A 23,674-nucleotide genomic window follows, 5' to 3' on the forward strand; every position below is an offset into this window, starting at 1 on the left:
AAGTGCGATTAAAATGTGTTATTTTTTTAATCACGTTAGTTTTCTGTAATTAATTAATCGCAATTAATCAGTTAAAGTCCCAGCCCTAATATATATATATATATATATGTGTATTCTGAATATACAGATCCATCTTGAAAAATTTGAATATTGTGTAAAAGTACATTTTCTTGGAACTTTCATATATTCTAGATAGAAGATACATTGCACATTCAGTGAATTATTCCAAACCTTTTTTTTGTGTGTTAAAATTTAGATTTTTTCATGAATATCAAAAGTCCATATTTCAAATTATTACAATATTACACAAGACCACTCAAAACAAGCATTTATTACAGAGAAATGTCAACCACCTGAAGTCAGAGTTGCTTGAAGTCCAGTGGGAAGTTTCCAAAGTCAGTTGTGATTTGGGATATCTGGCTATCTGCTAGGGCATCTGCAATGCTTTTTCACACAATATTCTATTTTTTCTAGATGGATCTGTGTATTAAATTTAATTTCTGATATCCACAAGTTTGTGACATTTTGGTTAGAATAAAACGTTTTCTTTTTTTTCATTGTTGGAAGACAAGAAACGGATAGATTATACAGGCTGCACACCCACTAAATAAATACATTTACTTATTGCTTAAAATATCGCCCCCCTCAACAACTAATGTTATCAATGGAGTCAGATAATAGGGATGTTTACATATTAATGAAAAAAAATCTGTGTTGTCAGTAGGGCTGTCACAATTATTACATAATCGTCTAATCTCAATTATTTGAGGTTATCACAATTATTTTGCATAATCGTGTCCATGTTGAGAAATTTTAATATAGTTACAACACTTTCAGAAAGTAGTGGAAATAGCAGATCTACAAGCTCACAATGAGCATGTAGATCGGCTATTTCCACTATCAATGTTATTTTAGTATAAAATTGTCAAATATGTCAGTAATTTCTTTGTATACATGTTATGTGTCATGATTGCCACATGCAACTTCAAAGCCTAAAAGCCAAACAGAAATGTATTGTCAACAACAAATACACAATTCATTGGCAATTATTTGAGTGGCAATTAATCGTCATGTAAAATGTCATAATCGTGACAGCCCTAGTTGTCAGTTTCTCAAAGTCACCGTGAGCAGATAAATAAAACTGTGAATGGACTGCTGGCATTGATGATACGAAATGAAGAAGGTGAGCAATGATTGAAGAAAGGAAAAGTGCTCCAACTGAATTTCCAGTGTGTACCATAGACCAGGGGTCTTCAATGTTTTCAGGCCAAGGACCCCTTAGGTGAGAGAGAGATGAAGGGACCCCCACAACCTTTTCAGAGATTCCATACGTTTCATTGTTTGACAGCACAATCATCAGTGTATTTTGGATTCATGTCAATTATTGTTTGTTTTCTGATATTTAACCACTTGAACAATCATTACCTAATGAACTTGACCTTTTACTCTGTACTTAGTCTGCTCTTTTTCCCCCCTACACAAACCTCTTCTTTGCCGAAAATAGCCGATCTACAAGCTCGCAGCGCGAGGCGTTGTGAGCTTGTAGATCTGCTATTTTTGGCTACAGTTATCAGAATATGGACACAAGGATTCAAGTGGTTAATATAGAAAAGGATTGGAAGATTTGGAGGACCCCCTGTAGTAACTTGAGGACCCCCTAGCGGGGTCCCAGACCCCCTGTTGAAGACCCCTGCCATAGACTAGTCAGTGTGTACATTCTGATCCAATGTTTTGGGGGCTGCTGTCAATCATAACCCAGCCAGGCTCGCTAGACCAATCGCCGTGCTCCGCTCCAGCGGATGTTTCCCAGCCATTCGTCCAATCACATCCCACGGACGGGATTTAGGGGCTGGACCCAAAGTTGGAGGTGGGATTTAGCTACCGTCCATCTTTAGCTAGAGTACAACGAGAGTGTCGAAAAGAAACACATAATTTGCAAGTAAAGAAGACTTTTGGGGGAATTAGCATTGGCTATAATTGAACAGGACAAACGAAAGCCCAGACCCTAGGTAAATGTCGAAAACAAGCGTGAATCTAGACGCTCGGGTTGACCCAGTTTCCCTTTTTTTCTCCTAAATGTGGCTAACTAGCTAGCTAAGCTGCTGTCTAGTATTTTATGCAGAGGCTAGCCTATTAGCAATATTAGCTAGTAGGCTAGCGAGTAGGCAAATATTGTGATATTTTATATGAGCCCTGCACCACGCAACAGCCACCCTAAAACGGCAGCAATGCACCCCGATACGTTAATGCACGAATATGAAAGATGCCCACTAACACGAGTTATGAATGTGGTGTTGTTGACCCAACTAGCTGTCGAGCTAAGCATAGCCAGCTAGGTAGGTAGCTATAACGTTAGCTGACGAGCATGATGTCAGTCAGACAGTGAGCCCCTATACTAACGCGTTAATGTGAAGCTGAATTAAAGGAAAACATGCCGTCTGAAATGCGTGGTTACACACAGGTTACATCGGTGTGTTCAGCTTCCCATTCACATTTCCATGGAGGTAACGGTTAGCCGTTAAGTGTGTGTGTGTGTGTGTGTGTGTGTGTGTGTGTCTGTCTGTCTGCAAGTGGGCTAATGTTAACGTCAGTTCCATCCAGATAGATAGCTGGAGACATGGACTCGAGCCGAACTTGCATCGCTGCCTCCTGAAAGCAGGACTTGTTGTGATTTCATTGCTCTGACTCTTGACCTGGACTTGACTTTCTTGGACAGCTCAGATCACCAGCTGGTTGTCTGTCCCGTTGCACTGTTCAGTCACATCTGTACTTTCCCCCCAGCTAACTGTGTGACAGACGGAATGTGGACATTGTCGTAGTCAAAGCCATGGCTGACAAGAGAAAACTACAAGGTAAGAGGCTTCAGTTATTGTGTGTGTGTGTGTGTGTGTGTGTGTGTGTGTGTGTGTGTGGTGGGGCAGGTCTGGTACTGGTACAGAACGTTTTGGTCATAATCTTGTCTCTCACAAGAGAGACCAAAATTATGCCACCATAGTCCTGTGCCAACCAGGGCACATTGTGTGTAGTGCTGCATCTTATCCTTACTTTGGTATAGCCCAGCTACTGGACCTGTTGGTAGAATGACAATCTGTTGTCTCTATAGGACCAAAGGTTCCTGTACCAGAGTTTAGTTTGTGTCTCATCTCAACTTCTCTTTGGTCAGAATCAGCAATCAGGATACTTAGTGCTTTTGTTTTAGTAATGGCTTATCAGCAGATACCGCCCAAGAACATTTTTGAAGAATCGTATACCCTCTACGAACCATTTCATTTGGTGACCACGTGCGAGTGTATATGCGCGTACACGTCGCGTGTGTGTGTGTGTGTGTGTGTGTGTGTGTGTGGGGGGGGGGGGATACCATCCGAAAACCTAGAACACACCACTGCTTATTAGTGACTTGTGATTAACTTTGCAATAGAAATGCATTTGATTACATTTATAAATTGTGACCCTCTTTTATTTCTGCAGGTGAAATCGACAGATGTTTGAAAAAGGTAGCTGAAGGAGTAGAACAGTTTGAAGATATTTGGCAAAAGGTGAGAACATACCTTACTTTTATTGTGCACCCCATTTCCAAAATGTATTTTTCAGGAAACTGACACTGCATGTTTTCCAGCTTCACAATGCAGCGAATGCTAACCAGAAGGAAAAATATGAGGCTGACCTCAAAAAAGAGATTAAAAAACTACAAGTAAGAAATCAGTGCAATACTCAATTTCTCTTCATCTCTTTTCCAGTCTTAACACATATGTGGTTTAATTTGCCAATTGCGAGTTCTAACGTTTTCATCACCTCTCCCCCCTCTATGTAGCGATTGAGAGATCAGATAAAGACATGGGTAGCCTCGAACGAGATCAAAGACAAACGGCAGCTAGTGGAGAACCGCAAACTCATCGAGACGGTACTTTTCTCTCGCTCTTATTCTTGACTCTTTCTGTTAATCGACTCATGTGAAGAAACCTCAGTCCTGTCACTCTATTGTGAGAAATTCTGGTATTTTTGTTTTGTATCATGTTATCAGTGAATTGTGGGGTCTGTCTTGTCATTCATGTATTGTGTTGGTGTATTATGCGTTGTGATTTTGTGTCCTGATGACTGCTTGTTTGCAAAAAAAATTTCCGCAAGGACAAATAAAGCATCTATCTATCTACCTAACAATGGAGGTTGGTGATTGTAGCCCATCTCTAATGTAACCATTTGTGACTTGTCTTGCCTCAGCAAATGGAGCGGTTCAAGGTGGTGGAGCGAGAAACAAAAACAAAGGCGTACTCGAAAGAAGGTTTGGGGCTCGCTCAGAAGGTCGATCCAGCTCAGAGGGAAAAGGAGGAAACGGGACAGTGGCTAACAGTAAGATGTCCACTATTCAACTCCACCTACTGCATATTTCTGGAGTGGTGGTGCTAAACGCTCCTAAATCTGTCTTTGTCTGTATTTACGTATGTCCTGAGTCTGTATGTATGTCCCGCCCCAATCTCACACTGGCCATAGCTTCATTAATAGCACCGCTCAACTTCACACTGGGTGTGACTTATTTTTACTTAAAGGGTAACGTCACCAACTTTTAACCTCAGTCCTGACACTTTATTGTGAGAAATTCTGGTATTTTCCAGTGCCTAGAGACTAGAGAGCGAGCAATAGTGCATTGGGGAAGTGTTATGTCAGATTTTCACATGTCTGCGTCACAAGACGACAATAGGATTCAGTAATCCTTTTATTCCTCATTCCCCTAAAACGCACAGAAAAAGGACAGAAGAGTTAATCTGATAATGGAAAATTTGGGAATGACTGATTAGCCTTACAATAGGCTGCAATCATAAATCATTTCAGCTCTCTCAATGATGCCATGAGCCTTCCTGATCACCCCCCACCGTGCATCACACAGCATCCAGACTGTCTTGACTTTTTGAGTAGAATTCCAACTCTAATCTAGTAATCTGACACTTGAACAAGAAAGGACTCTGTTTGAAAGCATCAACAACCAAAAATAGAGGACTTAATGTGCTGGTTCTGAAGGCAGTTACAACTAAGGGAAGATGACAGTGATAGATTAGTCACAGATATATGCTAATAAACCTTTTTATCCTGCTTAAACATTCAAAAGGCTGTGGCAGGTTGTGACCTGAGGAAGAATTACTCTCACAATGTTGAGTGGCAGCTAGCTGGCTGTCCGACAGACCTAATTAGCCTAAGTATGTGGCTGCCATTGTGGACACATACGCTCTGCTGCATGGTCTCCTTGGTCTTAATGGCCAGAGTTCACTCTGAACACTCCCAAGAATGCAATATTCTGAATAACATACTATCATTTGCTGCTCTGAATATCCAATGGGTCAAATGTGGAAACTGTAATCCACAAGTTGGGTAGGCATTCATTTGTCTTATTCATTTTAATATGCATAATAAAGTAACACAATCTACAGAACAACCACCAATCCCAGGTTCTGTTCCCCGATTCTAGATGCAGAATTCACAGGCATAGAGGCGAGACCACTTGAGTGTAATTTTGTTATAATAATAATAAATTCTCTGTTCATTCTTATAACTTTTCTTTCTTCCCCATCTAGAATACAATAGACACTCTAAATATGCAGGTAGACCAGTTCGAAAGCGAGGTCGAGTCTCTCTCGGTGCAGACGCGAAAGAAGAAGGGCGACAAGGAGGTGAGTATCGCTTGCTTGCTCCTGATTCACAAGTGCAATCTCCTACATTTTGTCACTCTGTGGCACTGCCTCGAAAAAGACCAATATTCAGTCCTGCACGATGCTGTTCTTGACTCCCTGTGTGCAACGTAGAAGCAGGATCGCATTGAAGAGCTCAAGAGGTTGGTCGAAAGGCACAGGTTCCACATCCGCATGTTGGAAACCATCCTGCGAATGCTGGACAACGACTCGGTGCAGGTGGATTCAGTCCAGAAGATCAAGGACGACGTGGAGTATTACATCGACTCGTCACAGGACCCCGACTTCGAGGAGAACGAGTTCCTGTACGACGACCTGGATCTTGAAGACATACGTACGTAGAACTGTCGTCTTTTTGTGTGTTATGCAGGTGCTAGGGAAAGTCTTAATATCCTGGTATTTTAATATCGTTGTTTAGACCTCGAATTGGATGTAAAATTAAATACACACTTTATATTATGACATCCCCAGAATAGATAGTATAGTAGTAGAAGTGGGGAACTAAAAGCTCAACAAATATAGTGTTAATTAAATGTGCAGCCTTAGTGGGGATATTTGTGTTTTATTTTGAACCGCTGATTTCTGCATCAACTTGAACACTGTCAGAGCTGTAACACTGTGACTTTGGTTTCTATCGTCTCTTTCTCTCTCTCTCTCTGTCCTCTCTCTGTGGTACCCGCAGCGTTAGTGGCCACGTCGCCGTCGGGTCAGGGCTTGGAGGATGAAATGTTCCTCCACTCCAGCAGCACTCCCACCTCCACCACCTCCTCCTCGCCTATCCCCCCATCCCCAGCCACATGCACTGCCGTGAGTTCTGGACCTTGTTCTCTTAATGCAGGGGTCGGCAACCCCATATTGGACCAAAAAAAAAAAAAAGAAATCTGTCTGGAGCCACAACATTTTTTAAAAGCCTTATATATCGTCGTTGTCGGGTGGAAACCTTGTACTATGTCCATAACTTCGTTTTGTATTTATCATTTAAAAAATGAACTAAACTAGTGAAAACAGCCGATCTACAAGCACACAACGCCTCGCACCGCGAGGCGTTGTGTGCTTGTAGATCTGCTGTTTTCACTACTTTTGTGCGTCAGTGTTGTATGATGAAGCAGGGCTTTACTTTGCGAGAAAAGAAAAAACATACAAATTTGAAACTTGGAGATACAAGGTTTCTGCCCAACAGTGACAATCTTTTTCCATTTTCATACATTTTGAAAAAGCTCCAGGGAGCCTCTAGGGTGGCGCTAAAGAGCCGCATGCGGCTCTAGAGCCGCGGGTTGCTGACCCCCGTCTTAATGGGATCTTTTATCTGAATCCTGTCTTTCTATTGTGAGGAAGACACATACATATCAGACATAACGCCTATCAGTGTGTTCTAACTTCTGTGTCTCCAGTAGGGATGAAACGATAAGCGATATTATCGTTTATCGTGATAAAAAACACTCACGATAATCATATTGTGGAGATTTAATTTATCGTGAAATCGTCCTCCGTCATGCACTGGGATCAATTCACCTTTTATTTGCCGAGCTGCATATCCGGTGCCATTTAAACCCTCTATTGGTAAAACATACTTATAATATACCTACTTGATACAGTATTTATTTCCACTCTCTAACAAATCTCTTTGACAAAAAATCGCCGATCTACCATCTGCAACGCGTTGTGAGATTGTAGATCTGCTATTTTTTGACAAATGTTCCACCCCAGGTAATCCAGATAATGGATGTTGTTGATATTTTGATTATCACGATATCTTAAATCGCAATTTCTTTATTCACAATAATCGTGATATGAAATGTTCATATCATCCCATCCCTAGTCTCCAGAGCTCAGAAGCTTTATGTCAGATCTTAATAATAAGAGTAATTAATATATTTAAAACATTTTCTTTGTACCTGGATCATCAGTAGGCCTCTCCGTGATTACTCTGTGATTCTATGTGATTACACTATTTCTATATCATTTCCAAAGGTCTCCTACCATCAGCAAATATTGAATTATTGGCTACGAAATGCCACAAAAACAGTTTGTGTTCACTTAACACTAGTTGCATGTCCAGTTACTGGCCTATAGAGTCCAGGCACGCTAATTTGATGACACATATGCAAAGTGGATTGTCATACTAAGGTCTCTTCCTATAGGAGAACTCGGAGGACGATAAGAAAAGGGCCCGGTGGACAGACAGTGAAGTTAGTCAGGTAAGAGGCTGCAATCTTTACTGTCAGTAGATGAACACATCATTACCTCTTCATCTTTGGTCATTTGGAGTAGACCCCAACCGATATATTAGTCATTATTGGACTTTTCTTCAGCCGATGTATCATGATGTTTTAACCTGGTTTCTCATTATAGGTGGATATTTAATGTTTTTATTTACATTTTTTATATCTAGCTCTGTATTTATTTTCATTTGTTTAACTTTAATGAAATGAACATTTCTAATTATTTTATATATATATATATATATATATATATATCAATATATATCAATATATATCAATATATATATCAATATTGGTCAAAACACTGGTAATCAATGGTCTAGGCCTATCCAAAACCGGGAACAACATCAGACCCAAACATCTGGCATTGGTCTGGCTCTACTTTGGAGCCACAGTGAGCCAATGTTTACGTTCCCTCCTTGCTATGACTCATGTTGTAAAAGAATTATGCCACACTTTAGCCCATAGTTGGACGGTGACGGCTTCTCCCCCCTCCATACCTCATTGAAATACAACTCTGTTCCTTGTAGGCTATATTCTGTATTCCAGTTGCCATGAGTTAAATTCTCTAAGAAAGCCTTTCTTTTGTTGCTGTTCTGTCATTTTGCAGTCGCCTGTGAAAAACGGCACCCCCTCCTTGCTTTCTTCCTTATCTTCCTCCACCACCTCGGGCTCGTCGTCATCGTCCTCGCTGGTGTCCATGGCGAGCATCGTCGGGGGCATCCCCATCGTTCCCACCAGCAACAGTCTTATAGGAAGCTTCAGCAGCGCGGTGCAGCAACATCAGCATCTGCCTCCACAACCACAACCACAACAACAGCAGCAGCAGCAACAAGCCCAGCCACCAAGCCAGCAACAACAGCAGCAACAGCCACCACAAACAAAACCCTCTGTCCCCTCAAACACCCCCAGCCCGCCCAGCCATCCCCTCTTACCAGCCTCCACCACCCCATCTCTGCCCACCCCCAGCACGCCCAGTTCAGTGGCGCCCATCTCCCAAGCCCAGCCGTTGCCCGGGCCGTCCCCGGCCTCCAGCCTGGGGCTCGGGCTCGGACTGGGTCTGAGCAAAGTTGGCATGACGGGGACCAGCACTGCCAACCAGCTAACCAGTTTAGGTCTGGGTGGCATGCCTACGGCCCTGAACACCATGGCGGGGCTGATTTCCGGCTCCACCCCCGCCCCTTACGCCCAGGCGGCGGCATCGGGCGGCTTGGGTCTGAGCAGCATCGGCCAGTCAAGCGTATCCATAGAGAGCAGCGTCTCCATCCCCACCTCTGGCTCCAGTGGAGTCACCACCAACGGCGCTGGTACGGGCCTGGGTTTGCTGGGTTCGAGCCCTGCCCACAGCTCTTTGACTGGAGGGATCCTGGGTCTGGTCCCTGGGCAAAACGTGGCCGCTGGAACACCTCAGGTGCCCCCCAGCCCCGTCAGTGCCGCCCCCATAGGGGTCGTAGGCATGATGGGAGGGAATGGAGGTGTAGGCGGAGGAGTAAATGCTGCTCCAGCTAGACCACCAAGTGGACTGAAACAGAATGGAAGCACAAGTAGGTCAACTTACTTGTCCTTTTGGTTTTACTTATCTTCTCTGTATGAAAAGTACAAAAATGGTGCTATCAACTTTGTTACATTGTATTAACCAGTAAAGTATTTTATGTGCACAAGTACTTGAGTATTTAAAGGTGATGTAAGTGATATAGTTTTGTGAAATAGCTCTATATTCACATAGTAATCATTGCTATAGAGTGTTTGTTCAGTCTCCAACTCTTTAGTAAAAAGAATAATTCATCTTCAGGTCAGGATACCAACTTGGAAGTAATGAAACAAAAAAACTGAACAGACAAAATTAGTCGTTAGAATTAGAAATTGAGCTCTATAAAAGTGAAGTTGATAAAGTGGTTTTCTCACCTGATTGGATGAAATTGGTGACCTAAATGTACATTTTTATGTTAATAATAGAGCTGGAGACCCTTGTTACTGAACAAATATTCTCTGTATAGCAATGATTACTATAAAAATATAGAGCTTTTAACCTTTTTGTTTTAATTAATAACATAAAAACACCTTTAATGTGGAGAACAGAACAATAGGATCCAGGTTAAAAAAAAGTTGTCCTTTTAAGTATTAACCCAGTATTTATTGTGTACTCTTATACTATTGTATAGTAAGTTCAAACATGGATTAGTCTGTTGGGTCATTATAACATGTTATCCAGTGGCATTATTAAACTGTATGGTAAAAGAGCAACTTAAAAACAATAATAATATAATGACATTTCGATCCGCAATGGATCTTTTTCAGGTCAGTATGGAAACTGACCTGAAGACATTGTCATACAAATCAATTTAAAGTCACTCTTTTGCCATACAGTTGGAGTGCGGGCTTTACCTCTCTATATTGTGTTAGCCTTATTGTCCCAGCAGCACCCATTGTCCATGTTGTGCGCATATTTAAGTATGCGTTTAGATGATTAATAACGTGGTCACTTAGGGCTGTCACGATATGACATTTTACATGACGATTAATTGTCACTCAAATAATTGGCGATTAACGATTTAATTGTGTTTTTGTCGTTGATATGTCGTTTTAGGCTTTGAAGTTGTACATGGTAGATATGACACATAACCTAAATATACAAAGAAATTACTGACATATTTGACAACTTACTACTTAAAAAATAACTTTGATAGTTGAAATAGCCGATCTACAAGATCTGCAACGCGTTGTGAGCTTGTAGATCTGCTATTAACACTATTTCTGAAATCTTTCAACATTCACGATTATGACGATTATGACAAAATAATTGCGATAATGTCAAATAATCACGATTAGACGATTATGTAATAATTGTGACAGCCCTATGGTCACTTGTGTGTCTCTGTTTGTGACCTTCTCCCCTCCCCTTCTTTCAGGTTACAGTGCCGTAGTGGCAGAGAGTTCTACAGAGTCAGCGCTAAGCACACCTAGCCAATCACAGAGCAGCCAGCCCTCATCACTCACCTCCTCAACCAGTCAGCCGTGAGTTGTCCAATTCGTAAGACAAGCTGGGTAGACATTAGAGCATTCACCAAATATTAGAATATTAGAATATTGGAATATCAAAGTCACTATTCGACGTTGTTCACCAAAGTCGAATATTTGCGTTTTGTTTTTTTTTCTTCTTTTTTTTTAATCTATAGTTTATAAAGCTTGGCTAGATAGGAATTCATAAGAATGAGTTGCCCCTTTTGGATGAATTTGTTAATGCTCTATACCAGGGGTTCTCAAACCTTTTTAGGCTGTGACCCCCAAAAGAAACATATTTGAACTGGGGACCCCCACCCTGACAAGCACTTGGAATTGTAGGTATTACATTTAATTTGACTCGGTTCCGCAGATAAATATTGTGAAAATAGCTGATCTACATGCTCACAACGCCTTGCAACGCGAGGCGTTGTGAGCATGTAGATCTGCTATTTTCACAATGATCGCCTCTTGCTTACTTAATATTTGAAAGTTTGGCCAGTCGAATATTCGACTATTCGAATACTTTGAGGTCGAATAATTCGAATACTAAAATCACACCCGTGTGAACTGAGCGGTGGTTCTCCCCCCCCCCCCCCCGTGTGTGTGTGTGTGTGTGTGTGTGTGTGTGTGTGTGTGTGTGTGTGTGTGTGTGTGTGTGTGTGTGTGTGTGTGTGTGTGGCCTGGACAACAGCGCCCCTCCCTTAACATGTGTGGTCAGAAAAGGTACTACACAGGCTTGAGGCTACATACAGACCCACCCACATACAAACAGACTAACTAACAAACAAACATACCTACACACACGGCCACGCTATGGAGACGGTGTGACCACCGCTCAAAAATCACTATTCGTGAATGGGATGGTGTTTTTTACTGGTGTTTCAGTCCGAGTGTGGGGAAAGGGTGCGTTCGGAAATGCGCACCGGACTGCGTGGACCGGACTGCGTGGGCTTGCCCAGGCCTTACGGCCTGGGCATAAATATAACGATTGCATTCACCACGGCTTCGTAACTCGCGCGGCGCTCCGCCGGCCGCGCGGCCCTGGCCCGCTCTTCGCGGCCACTCGCGCCTGTGGCGCTCGGGGGCGAAGAGCAGGACCAAGGTCCGCTGGCCTTCGCGCCGCTTGCAATGTCGTGGACAATAAAACGAGCGCACCCTTTCATACACTCTGACTGAATCACCAGTAAAAAACACTCTCTCATTCGTGAATGCCCTAGTAGACATAGATGTAGGGCAGGGCTAGTAGGCTACAACTATCTTTTATTAATTTGTCTATCTTGAAAGAAACGACTACACGAATGCATGTGTATTGAAGTAGACGTGTGGTACACCTTCCAAAAGACCAACCGTAAGGGTTGATAATATTAACAAGGACTATACACTTGGGCAGTAATTAGCGTATTGACTAAATTTTGAGATTTCTTTTTTCCCTTTTTTTTCCTATACATGAAATGTGGATTAGAGCTTTAATCAGGCCTAAATATGTGAGCCTGGCCCAACCCAGCCTGACAGAACGTCAGCCCGGGACAGAGCCAAAGCCCGATACGTAATTGACAATTCGAGCCCGACACAGCCCGAAGCTTGTCATTTTTCTAAACGAGCTTAATTGCTGCTTGCAGCCTTTTTTCTAAATTAAATATTGGTGATACCCTTTTCCAATTGTCTTTATTTTTAAAAACAGCTTGTTGCAAGCACTGTCTTAATTAAGGAACAAATAAACATCGGAGCCTTGCTGGAGAACATGGCTGATGGCCGCCGCTAAGTCAGGCAGAAGGTGTACAGGCTATTATAACTAAAAGTTCACTCAATGTCTATAATATTCTTAGGATATACAAAAGTGACTGTGGACAGTTTCAATGATGTCCTCCGCTCTGCTCGGGCAGTGCGCATGCATGCACACGCCACAGCAGCCACCAATACACACACACAGTCACACGATCAAAGTTGCGCAGCAGCGCACACACAGTCAGAACACACTCAAATGCGCAGCTATAGAGTTATGAGCGCATCTACACAGTCACAGAGACATCATGATACTGCACTGCGCTTGCCTCCCTGGTTAAAAAAGACAGACCCCACCCAAAGCCCCACAAATACGTGACAAATTGGGCCAGGCCCAGCTCGCGCCGACCGGACCCATCGGGTCCCGTCAGGCTCGGGCTGAAATCTTAAGATCTAATGTGGATTACATTGCTCGACCTTATGGCTTAATCTAGTTTAAACTTTATTGAACTTTAAATCGCGCTCTTATTTCTCTTCAGTGGTGTGTTTGGATAGGTCAGTGTTCCATCCACCTGTGCTGCCTGGAGAGCACAGTGCTTCAGGGTCCACTGAACTTTCGGCTGCACATTGCGCTGCAAGTTGGTGACCACATGCCAAACATAACTCTGCCTTCTCTCTCTGCTCTTGCCGCTCTGGCCCTGTTGACAGGATGGACAACGGGCCCAGTCTCATCAGCTCCATCACCCTGCCCCCCAGCTCTCCGTCCCCCTCCTTTTCTGACAGCACACCCGGAGGAGGGAGCCTGCTCAACGGACCCCACTCCTACACACAGCCCTCGGAGAGCCTAAAGGTGAGCAGCGTCAAATACGCATTATTACTTTAACCATTATGTTATGCTTTAACTATTAAAAAGAATAGCAGATATACAAGCTCACAGTGCGGCACCGAGTGCTGCGCTGCGAGCTTGTAGATCTGCTATTCTTGAAAATTTGTCTTTGAATATTTTTGACCCGATTGTCTTCTAAATCCTTCTTCTAAATCAGTGGTTCTCAAACTTTATCATGTCAAGGACCCCTAAAATTACATGTATTTGACTGCGGATCCCCATCTCAAAATATGTTGTTACAGGCCCCCCCCCCCCCCCAGAAGCAAATATTTGAGTTACAAATGTTCGCTTAAAAAAAAAAAAGATATAATCAAAGATTTGCAAAAAAATCTAGATTTTTATAACTTGGTGCCACACTGTGAGCTTGTATATCTGCTATGTTTTAATAGTTAAAGCATAAAATAATGGTTAAAGTGGTTCCATGTTTTAATGGGTTAATACTGGTTTATGTGAAGTATTTTCACATTAACCACTTAAAGCCTTATATATAGAGTACTTTGTCATATGCCAAATAGCTAAAATATCTATGTTGTGACATCATGTTGAGTCTTCATTTATGGCAAGACCAGCCCTTCTGGTCACCTGGTCCGAACATGGTGGCCTTGATAGCAGGTCGACCTGCACTATGCCAAATAAAATATGGATTTCTAAAGCCTATGATACAATTTGAAGCTTCATCTCATAGGAGTAAAGTGAGTTAAATCGTATGTAAGAAAGGTGATATTCATTTTTACATTACACACTATATAAACATTTTCATTGGTATAAAACATCACTTGGTGCTTCCAATTAAAGCTGATTGACATGCGTTTTGACAGAAGCTTTCATCCAACCCCAAAAGTAAATACATATATTTGTTGTCCCATAAGAATGCATCCCATAACCCAGTGGTGTCGTTAGGGCTTTGCTCAACATACTGAGCCAAGCAAAATCCATACAATTATAGTATGTAGGGCAGGGGTTCCCAAACTTTTTTGTCTCAGGGCACCCCATAAATATATTTTTTTAATCCGAGGCACCCTTACATTATAATGTTCACTCCCAGCACCTTATAGCATATCGTCGTTTTGTATTTATCATCTATAAAATGTACTAAACTAGTGAAAACAGCCGATCTACAAGCACACAATGCCTCGCATCGCGAGGCGTTGTGTGCTTGTAGATCGGCTGTTTTCACTAGTTTTGTGCGACAGTCTTGTATGATGAAGCAGGGCTTTGCTTTACCAACATTTGAAACTTGGAAATACGAGGTTTCTGCCCGACAGTGACGATATTTTAGTGATTATGTTGCGAGGAAAGCGTTGAGATAACAGCCATTTTGGTTAGAACTGACTGAAAATAACTTTGTACCTCAAGTTTAAAATGATACTAAATATTTTTTCAAGTGTTCAAATAGATTCCAAATATTATCAAATCATGTCGCGGCACCCTAGGGTTCCCCGTCACCCACTTTGAAAACCCCTGATGTAGGGGATATCACAGCACTCAAATTACTTTTCTTTTGTTAATAGTTGCATTGTTTTTACCGTCTGCCTTTCCCACAATCCCCCTGCACTACACACACACACACACACACACACACACTCATATTATTCTAATAAAACGTAACAATACTCTTTCCATCCTTCCTTTCCATTCAGGGTCAAGGTTTATAAGCATGTCCCAAACTGGGCAATTCATGTTTACAGCAAGATGATAAGACTCTAAAACACAGTAAACATACACAAACAAGAACACAGACATAGACATGGTCACCGTATCCAGTAATAAAAAGCACAAGTGTACCAACAAGGACTGTTCTTCTGTGCTCCAACCTCCAGGCCCCTGAGCCCCTCAGTTCTCTCAAGGCCATGGCTGAGAGAGCAGCGCTAGGATCTCGTCTGGACGGAGAGATCTCAAACCTGCACCTACCAGACAGAGGTCAGCATCATCACCACCACACACCTATGACACACCGTGTGTACATTCTGTACAGTGCTATCAGACCAGGGGCATAGTTCCGCCGATTTAAAACAAATCCAATACGGAACTAAAACTTCCTATGTTTGGCCGCTAGTTGCGCTGTTTTCCCACCGCGAGGTACCAAAAATAATTTGTCTACACTGGACCCCATTCGTTTCCCCCTTTGATTTTCTAATTCTAACCTTAATAAACGTTGTCATAAATAATTTATGGTTCCTGTCGCTAGTGAAAAACTCCCTTTCAATCACCATGAGATGCATTTTGAGCAAATATGTCATCATATCATGTTGATGATGACATTTCTCTCCAAATATGGAGAGAAAGTGGGACGTAATGTGCTTACATAATGCGCTCTTGCATAAATTAATTTGTAGCAAGTTATGCTGTTGTAGGGCCTAAAAAAACCTCTGATCTCTTAACTCAGTCGGTGCCATATTTAAAGTGGGACCTCTTATATTGCCGGTTCGCCACCAAAGGGTTAAAAAAATAGTGTACACGCTGGTGCACACATTCGTGCACAGATCATGCACTATGCATGTGCATGCTTTTCACAGCTTTCAAACAAAAAAATCCGCTTGGAAATCCGTTCAGGCATTCAGGAGAAAACAGCCCTTATGTTTTCTTCAAATGTAAACAAACATGGCTGCCATGTTTGAAAGATGGGGTTGGTATGGGGGTTAAACATGCAATTTCGCGATCGCGATCATGCCTAGTACATTGTTGGAGGTCCAAAACATTTTTTTTTTTAATGATTTATTTAAAAAAGACGTCCAGAAGACGTCTGGCAGGGAGGTCCATAGTTAAAAAGACGTTTTTATTATAGAAACGTCTTTTTTGGCAGGGTGAGTGTTAAGGGAGCCCCTTGTGCTATAATGACAACAAAGGCACATGCACACAGCCTTTATCATTTATTTCTGTCATATCAATCATGTCATTTTGATGACTATCAGTCCAATTCAGAGCCCCTTTGACTCCCATTATAAAATCTTAAGTTAAATATTTAAAAATATTTAGAATGTGAAGGAAATGGGTGCCGGTACTAAGGTGGCCTACTGTACAGTGTGCACAAGCAATATGGCACTTGATCCCTTCTGTGATTTGCAAGATTAGCTACGGACAAACCGACACACACATTAACTTATGAGTCGAAACGGCGAAGGTCAAGGTCACAAACAATGTCCAGGTCAAAATGACGTGACATCCTGACCAAACCTGCACCCTTTCTTCTTCCCGTAGACATCTTCTCCAGTTCGTCTGCAGCCCCCGGGACTCCTGCCGCCCCCCAGCCGTCCTTGTCAGAAGTCAGCATCCCCCCCTCGCTGGGGGTGTGTCCGCTGGGCCCCACACCTCTCTCTAAAGACCAGCTTTACCAGCAGGCCATGCAGGAGTCAGCGTGGACACACATGCCTCACCCCTCGGACTCCGAGAGGATCAGGTACAATCACCACAGCTAGTTGTGTTTTTGTAGGGCTGTCACCATTATGACATTTCACATGACGATTAATTGTCACTCAAATAATTGCGATTAACGAACCGGAACCGATAAGCAGAACCGGAACCGGACTCATAAAAATCCAAACGATACCCATCCCTAATTGTGGGCAAAATGCCGGAAGATCGTACAGGCCTTCGGCCGTACGGCCTGACAGAAACAATGGAAATGGTGGCTACTGTTTTCAAACAAAGAAATACACATGATTGTCATTTCAGTCTTAAATGTACAGCCTGCTGCAAGTCTACATTATATGTACTTATTTATTTTTGTAACTTTTTTACTGCAGTGGAGCTAAACACATGGAAACGTATTTGATGTTTTCCATTTGATGGTTTTCCAGGCAGTACCTGATGAGGAATCCCTGTCCCACCTTGCCCTTCCATCATCAGATGCCCCCTCACCATTCAGACTCTATAGAGTTCTACCAGAGACTGTCAACAGAAACACTCTTCTTCATCTTCTACTACCTGGAGGTATGGAACAAGCTCACGACGCATCGCAATCGTGACGTGTTGTGAGCTTGTCGATTTTCAGCGAGAGATTTGGTGTGAGGGAAACGAATAGGGGACCAAGTATAGACCCTTGAGGGACACCGATCAACAAAGTGGATAAGCCCTACATACTCAGTCGTACAATTAGAGAAAATAGCAGATCTAACTAGCTCACAGAGTGTAAAATAATTAGAATATATCATCATGGCCTCTCGTAAATTATAGCATAACTACTTTCAGCCTGACGTCCCTATTTCAGCATGTCATTATAGCTCACATGTTTCAAAATGTTCCCCATACTTTCTAAATAGGCTCACATCGCTGTCTACAATAAGAAATAACTACATTAAACGGAGGTATAGTTTGATCCACTCTCCCAACTCGCTTGAACTCAGCTGGCATGTGTTTGCAGCTCAGTTATTTCTACCCTTGGAATCATCATAATGACTTTGATTGCCAAGTGCCAACATTGTTTTTCAACGTATGTCATTCCCTGCCACGCTTTCAGAGACTTTCACCAACATTTGAGAAATCGTAGAATATATTCCACGTTGCATTACATTCTTCATAACTCTTGTCCAGTGTGTTATTGTGTAAACCATGTTAGCGTCGCTATTTTGTCATCATAGTGTGGGATCTACATGCTCACCACGTGTTGTTATTATCACACGTTGTTAACTTGGGCTGTTTTCAAATTACGAGATTTGGTGTAGAAGGGGAAAAAGGAGCGAGCTATGGATCCCCCGGTTACCAAAGTAATATATTAACTATTGAAAAATAGCAGATATATACATGCTCACAGCGAGCTTGTAGATCTGCTATTTTTGAAAAAAATAAATCGGCAGTTCTCAAACCTTTTCATGTCAAGGACCCCCAAAATTACAGGTATTTGGCCACGGACTCCCATCTTGAAATATGTTGTTCCAGGGACCACCCAGAAGCAAATATTTGAGTTACAAATGTTCGCTTTTATATAGATGTATTCAAAGACTTGTTAAAAACAAATTTAGATTTTTCAAAAATAGCAGATCTACAAGCTCGCAGCGGTGCCGCGCTGTGAGCTTGTATGTCTGCTATTTTTCAATAGTTAAAGCATTGAATAATTCTAGGCCTAAATGGGTAAGAGAGATTTGGTGTAGATGGGGAAAAAGGAGTGAGCTATGGATGATGGATCCCCCGGTCACCAAAGTAATCTATTAATCCTGTCAATGTGGCTTCCGTCTCCCAGGGCACCAAGGCTCAGTATCTGTCTGCGAAGGCTTTGAAGAAACAATCATGGAGGTTCCACACCAAGTACATGATGTGGTTCCAGCGACACGAGGAACCCAAGACTATCACTGATGAGTTTGAACAGGTGAAAGACCTAGTGATGTTAAATCTTTGTATATCTGTTATTCACACAGATGTAATATGATAAGCATAGATTCAAAACAATCTGTTTCAAAGTGACAAATAATACAGGGAGATGATCTATGAATTGCTGCTATTGTTTTCTGCTAGAATGTTTGAAATGTCTAGAAATGCTACATTTAACGATGAACCTGTTGCCTGTCTGCAGACACGCAGACAAAAGACGCAGCCACTACGCGCACACAATCGCACATGGCAAACCCTCAAACATTTACCACAATGTTTAAACACACATCACACAAGCACATGACACTTTGTATATTAAGACAAATGTGCACAAAAGAAATGCTCACATAAATGTGCGTACACATACAGGTATGTACATGTAAATAATAGATATCTGCGCAGTATTGTTGAGTATTTTAGTAATCCATTATTATTATTTGAGTGGTGCTAACTGCTCCTACGTTTGACTTTGTTTGTAGGTCCCTATGTCCATATGTTTTAATACTTTATTGAGTCCAAAAAAATGGTTGTGACAAAACAATACCCTTTTTCCACTTTTTTTCTTTCACGTTTTATGTCCCTGTTGTGAGGCGTGTGCGCGCGCGCGCGTGCGTGCGTGTGTGTGCATGTAAAACTAAATACAACCCTTCACCAATACAATATGGGGGGATAACACAATAATCCATTAATTTAGTAATTGTGGGTTTTGTAATTTATCCTATATATGTTTCTAATATTTGCAATTTACGACTTCACTTAAATGTGAATGATATATATGCAAAAATCTACATCCCAAATAAATGGCAGCGAAGAGTGGAGACATGTTTTTTTTCTTTAGGTGATTGACTTTGCTGATAATATGATTTGCTGTATTTTGTTGATATATGGATTTGGCCTTTAATCAAATAATCGATTAAGCAACTGATGATGCTGTGCACGTAAAATACCACTCCAGATTGTGTGTACTGTTGATTAAACAGCTGTGCAGCAGTCGAGCTTTTAAAAGGTTTGGATTTTGGAAGTTTTTTTTATCAAAATAATAGCAATGGTTAAATACATCAGTTTAACACAACTCGTGCCTCTTAATCTGAAGGTTGCTTGTTGCCTTGGTGCCGCGCCGTTTCCTCCGTCGGCCGCCGCTATTATTTTGAAGGGCTGGAAGGGGGTTGTTTTTGTTTTTTTGGATTATCACTTGACGGCAACGATTACGTCATCTAGTCACATGACAGTGTGAGCCGAGAAGAGAAACATGGCTGCGCCCTGCCGTGTGTATTGTTTACATCAGATCTGGTGCAAAATGGCTCAAAATGGCTCTTTTGGATTAAATGAAGTCTCTTTATGGGCCTCTCCATTGACTTAACATGGAGGAGCTTCACTTCGTGTGCACGCCCAACGTGCGTTTTAAACAAATCGCGACATTACCGATGCGGCCGCGACCGGAGCGACATTATGTAAGTATTAATACATTTACTGTAAATACAGTAAGATTGACGGTGAGCGCTGTCAACGGCGTCATGTAGTCACCGATTTGAATGACGGTGAGGATCGTCTACAGCAGCAGAACAGTTAATACGCCTTTTCAAAGAAAGAGGACAGCCGCCATTATCCATGTGTTGATCTTGGAGGCACAAATCAGGGAAACGACAAACCTTATGCGCAACAGAGGTGTTGTAAGTGCGACATGTCGTAGTGCCTGAAAGTTTTCTAATGCGCCTTTTAATGAAATAATGATCTGACTGTTCCTCTCACTTCTCTCCCTCCATTCCAGGGCACTTACATTTACTTTGACTATGAGAAATGGGGCCAGAGGAAGAAGGAGGGCTTCACCTTTGAGTATAGGTACCTCGAGGACAGAGACCTCCAGTGACGGACAAAAGAGGGGACTGATGGCGGAAAGACAGAGAGGGAGAACGTGCTGCTGTTGACATTCCGAGACTGAACTCCATACTGTGGCTAGAGATTGTGATGTGTAGTAGAAGCCCCTCTCCTATAACGGAGACTGGTGTCCGTATAGGCTGCATCTCACGTGAAGCCCCATGCCCTCCCTCACACCGCCGCACCAGCCGTGGTCAGAACCCCCGTTGGCGTGCCCAAGTGGGGGAGGGTCTAAGGGTATCATTGGAGATCTTGCGTTTGTGCCTGTCTTTGTGCACACTCAGTATGTGGCATTAAGCCTGTTTCATACTTTGTCGTACGATGGTGGTGCAAGCCGAAAATAGCCCATCCGCAAGCTCGCAACGCGTCGCATCCGCAACCCGTTGATAGCTTGTAGATGGGCTATTTTGGGCGTGCAACGCCATCGTACGGCGGAGCATAAATTCGGCATTAGGAAAGCCTAACCCATGCATGTTTCTCATGTTTTAAGTTTTTCCTTTTTTCTTTTTTCATACCCCCCCCCCCCCCTTTCCGTTTTCATCAAGATCATTTCTCTGTACCACGCTCCTACCCCGACACAAGCCTGGAAGCCTTTGACTGACAAAACAAAATACATTTGGGTTAAATCTTGTTCCGTTAAAATTGGCCAAGTTGTACTTACTGTAATTCGGTGGTGTAGAAATGGGGGGAGGGGAGGGGAGGGGGGGGGTTAAGCAGACATGTAGGAAAATGGCTTCATTTGAGGCCCTACGATGCCTGTTGAATATGGTCACTATTAGAGATAGTGAGCGATTATCAATAGTTCTATTGATATTGTCTTGGTGGATTTAAAAACACTGATTGAGAATGACCACAGGGACTCTCCCTGTGCCAGGGAAAGAGTCCTTATTGGACATGAATTAAATTGCTATGCAATTGAACTCGTCTCCGACTCCCTCTCTTTACAAATAAAGTGTTTTTAAGTTTACCTGTAAAAAGAGAATGCTTCATCCTTATTGGGGGCATTCATGTTTGTGAAAAAATAAAATCTAAATCTAAAAAGCAAAAGCGTTTTTTGAGAAATCTAGCTGATTGTTTTCACCCTCAACGCAGAAATAACTGCAGAGCCATTTTTAATTCAGTGAATCTGTCTATGCCCTTTTTCACTCAATACAACCATTACACCTCCCTCAAAATACCCAGTCAGTACCTTGATTTAAATTCCTCTGCCTACATCCTTTTGTCGTTACCTCATCATCACAACTTAAATTTCCACTGCTGTGTTGAATTTACCACCTGATATTTCAAGTTATAAAGAAACCCCCTATCTATAAAGTGAAATGGTGAATGCACTGATTAAACTGTTTACATGTCGAGTGAAAAGCACGTACCAATCTGCTCCAAATAACCTGGCGGTGGATTGAACCTATGAGGGGGTTTTGCGTTGAAACTGAAGAGAAACCCCATGTCTGGTCTGTAGTGATTGTTCATGTGCTACTCCTGAGGAACTGTGGATTTTCACTGGCACATTTTGAGCTGGCTTTTAAACCCTTTTTTCTAGGACCGGGTGGGATCTTTTCTTGGACGCTTAAACGATGAGCATTTGTCGTGAATTTAACATGTCCCCCTCCGATTTGGCCAACGAAAAGGTCTCGTCTGTGAAACTAAAGGAGTTAAAAGTGAAATGTGTCTTGTGTGATCCAGCCCTTGACATATTGCAGTTTTCTTTAAAGATGAGGAAAAGGACGTGAGCGGGAGGGGGGAGAATAGAGCAAAGTTATGAGAGATTTGCCTTTTATAGAATCTATTTTTGGGCTTTTGAGAAAAGGAGGGTCAGGTAGAAAATTGCTAAAATGTGAATTTCAAGATAAATATTTACAAGTTTTTTCTCATATTTACTTGTCAAGGTTCTGCATGGGCGACGTCATAAAGTGGGGTTAAAACAGGATTGTAAAATTTCAATAAATACTTTTCAGAAATTACAATTGTGACATGTGATGTCATGTCCTGTCATTTAATTGCATGACCGTCAGAGCACATTTAGACGACCCTTACTGTTGTATTGAACATATTGCACCCATCTCATGGAATGAGCTGATACAATTGTTACTGAATCAATTATTCATAATAACGCCATTCAGTGCCTTGGAATCAATGCAATTTACATCAATCACACTTGACTAAACCGATTCCTAAATTAATCGGGGCATAAATGGGTGCAACACTGCCACCTCCTGTCCATAATACTTTACTACAATAATTAACTACCTTACTTGTACAATATGCATTTCCAACATTTGGCATAGGCCAGGGGTCTTCAACACGGGCCCCCAGGGGGACCGCGGGGATACTGCAGGGGGTCCCCGAAATTGTTGGTGGAAAATGTATATATATATTTGTATTTAAACATTGCTTCTCAGTTAATACGGTATGTTTATAAATGGCAGTGGTACGGCCACATCATGTATGCACGTTTAAAAAGCAAGCACGAATATATGAATCTATTATTTTAATAGCATAGTATTTAATGAAGCAATAAGCCACAAGAGGCTTGTGGTTACCTGTGGTTTTAGAGGCTCAGCCGGTGTAAAATACAGGTAACCACAAGCCTAGCTCTAGACTTGTACCAATGAAAACTGTTCTATTTCACTAATCATACACTCTGCTCTGCAAGAAAGTAGTCCCCAGCTACAAGAATGTAGTTCCCGGCCAGGCTGCAGAAACAACATAGGTGCAGATAATTGGTGCAGTGTGGAAAGAAATAACGCACAAACGCACCTGGCGCACCTGGGTTTGATATAAACTGATTCAAGGTGTGGGTTTAGCTTTAGTTCAGGGTTGCCAATGCCAACACAACCACTAGCACGTGTCCTCCTCAATTTGTCATGGCCCCACAGGCTTGTGACACATACACATTTAATTATTAATTATATATTTAATAATTCAGCAGTATTTAATTGAGAAACTAAACTTTAAAGTTTCTAAATGTTTTTTAATGGTGTGAA

General features: G+C 42.1%; 1 protein-coding gene across 1 annotated transcript; it reads left to right on the forward strand.

Annotated features, from left to right (window-relative positions):
* Nucleotides 1-1,873: 1,873 nt before the first annotated feature.
* Nucleotides 1,874-22,599, forward strand: cnot3a (CCR4-NOT transcription complex, subunit 3a). Its single transcript, XM_080748370.1, has 18 exons — nucleotides 1,874-2,009; nucleotides 2,782-2,852; nucleotides 3,469-3,536; nucleotides 3,617-3,691; nucleotides 3,812-3,901; nucleotides 4,219-4,347; nucleotides 5,565-5,660; nucleotides 5,799-6,012; nucleotides 6,361-6,485; nucleotides 7,820-7,876; nucleotides 8,511-9,444; nucleotides 10,810-10,915; nucleotides 13,334-13,475; nucleotides 15,332-15,431; nucleotides 16,710-16,908; nucleotides 17,309-17,441; nucleotides 18,688-18,813; nucleotides 20,584-22,599. The coding sequence occupies exons 2-18, from the start codon at nucleotides 2,828-2,830 to the stop codon at nucleotides 20,680-20,682; spliced, it is 2,718 nt and encodes a 905-aa protein (XP_080604496.1). The 5' UTR covers nucleotides 1,874-2,009; nucleotides 2,782-2,827; the 3' UTR covers nucleotides 20,683-22,599.
* Nucleotides 22,600-23,674: the final 1,075 nt, after the last annotated feature.

This window comes from Nannobrachium achirus, assembly GCF_963921795.1.
Source record: "Nannobrachium achirus genome assembly, chromosome: 2".
NCBI lineage: Eukaryota > Metazoa > Chordata > Actinopteri > Myctophiformes > Myctophidae > Nannobrachium > Nannobrachium achirus.

What these genes read in the sequence shown, in the direction of transcription:
- cnot3a (XM_080748370.1), top strand. Translation starts at nt 2,828, where the DNA reads ATGGCTGACAAGAGAAAACTACAAG. An exon ending in AGAAGAAGGGCGACAAGGAG is followed by an intron (nt 5,661 to 5,798) that starts GTGAGTATCGCT and finishes ACGTAGAAGCAG; the next exon opens with GATCGCATTGAAGAGCTCAA. An exon ending in CCTGCACCTACCAGACAGAG is followed by an intron (nt 15,432 to 16,709) that starts GTCAGCATCATC and finishes TTCTTCCCGTAG; the next exon opens with ACATCTTCTCCAGTTCGTCT.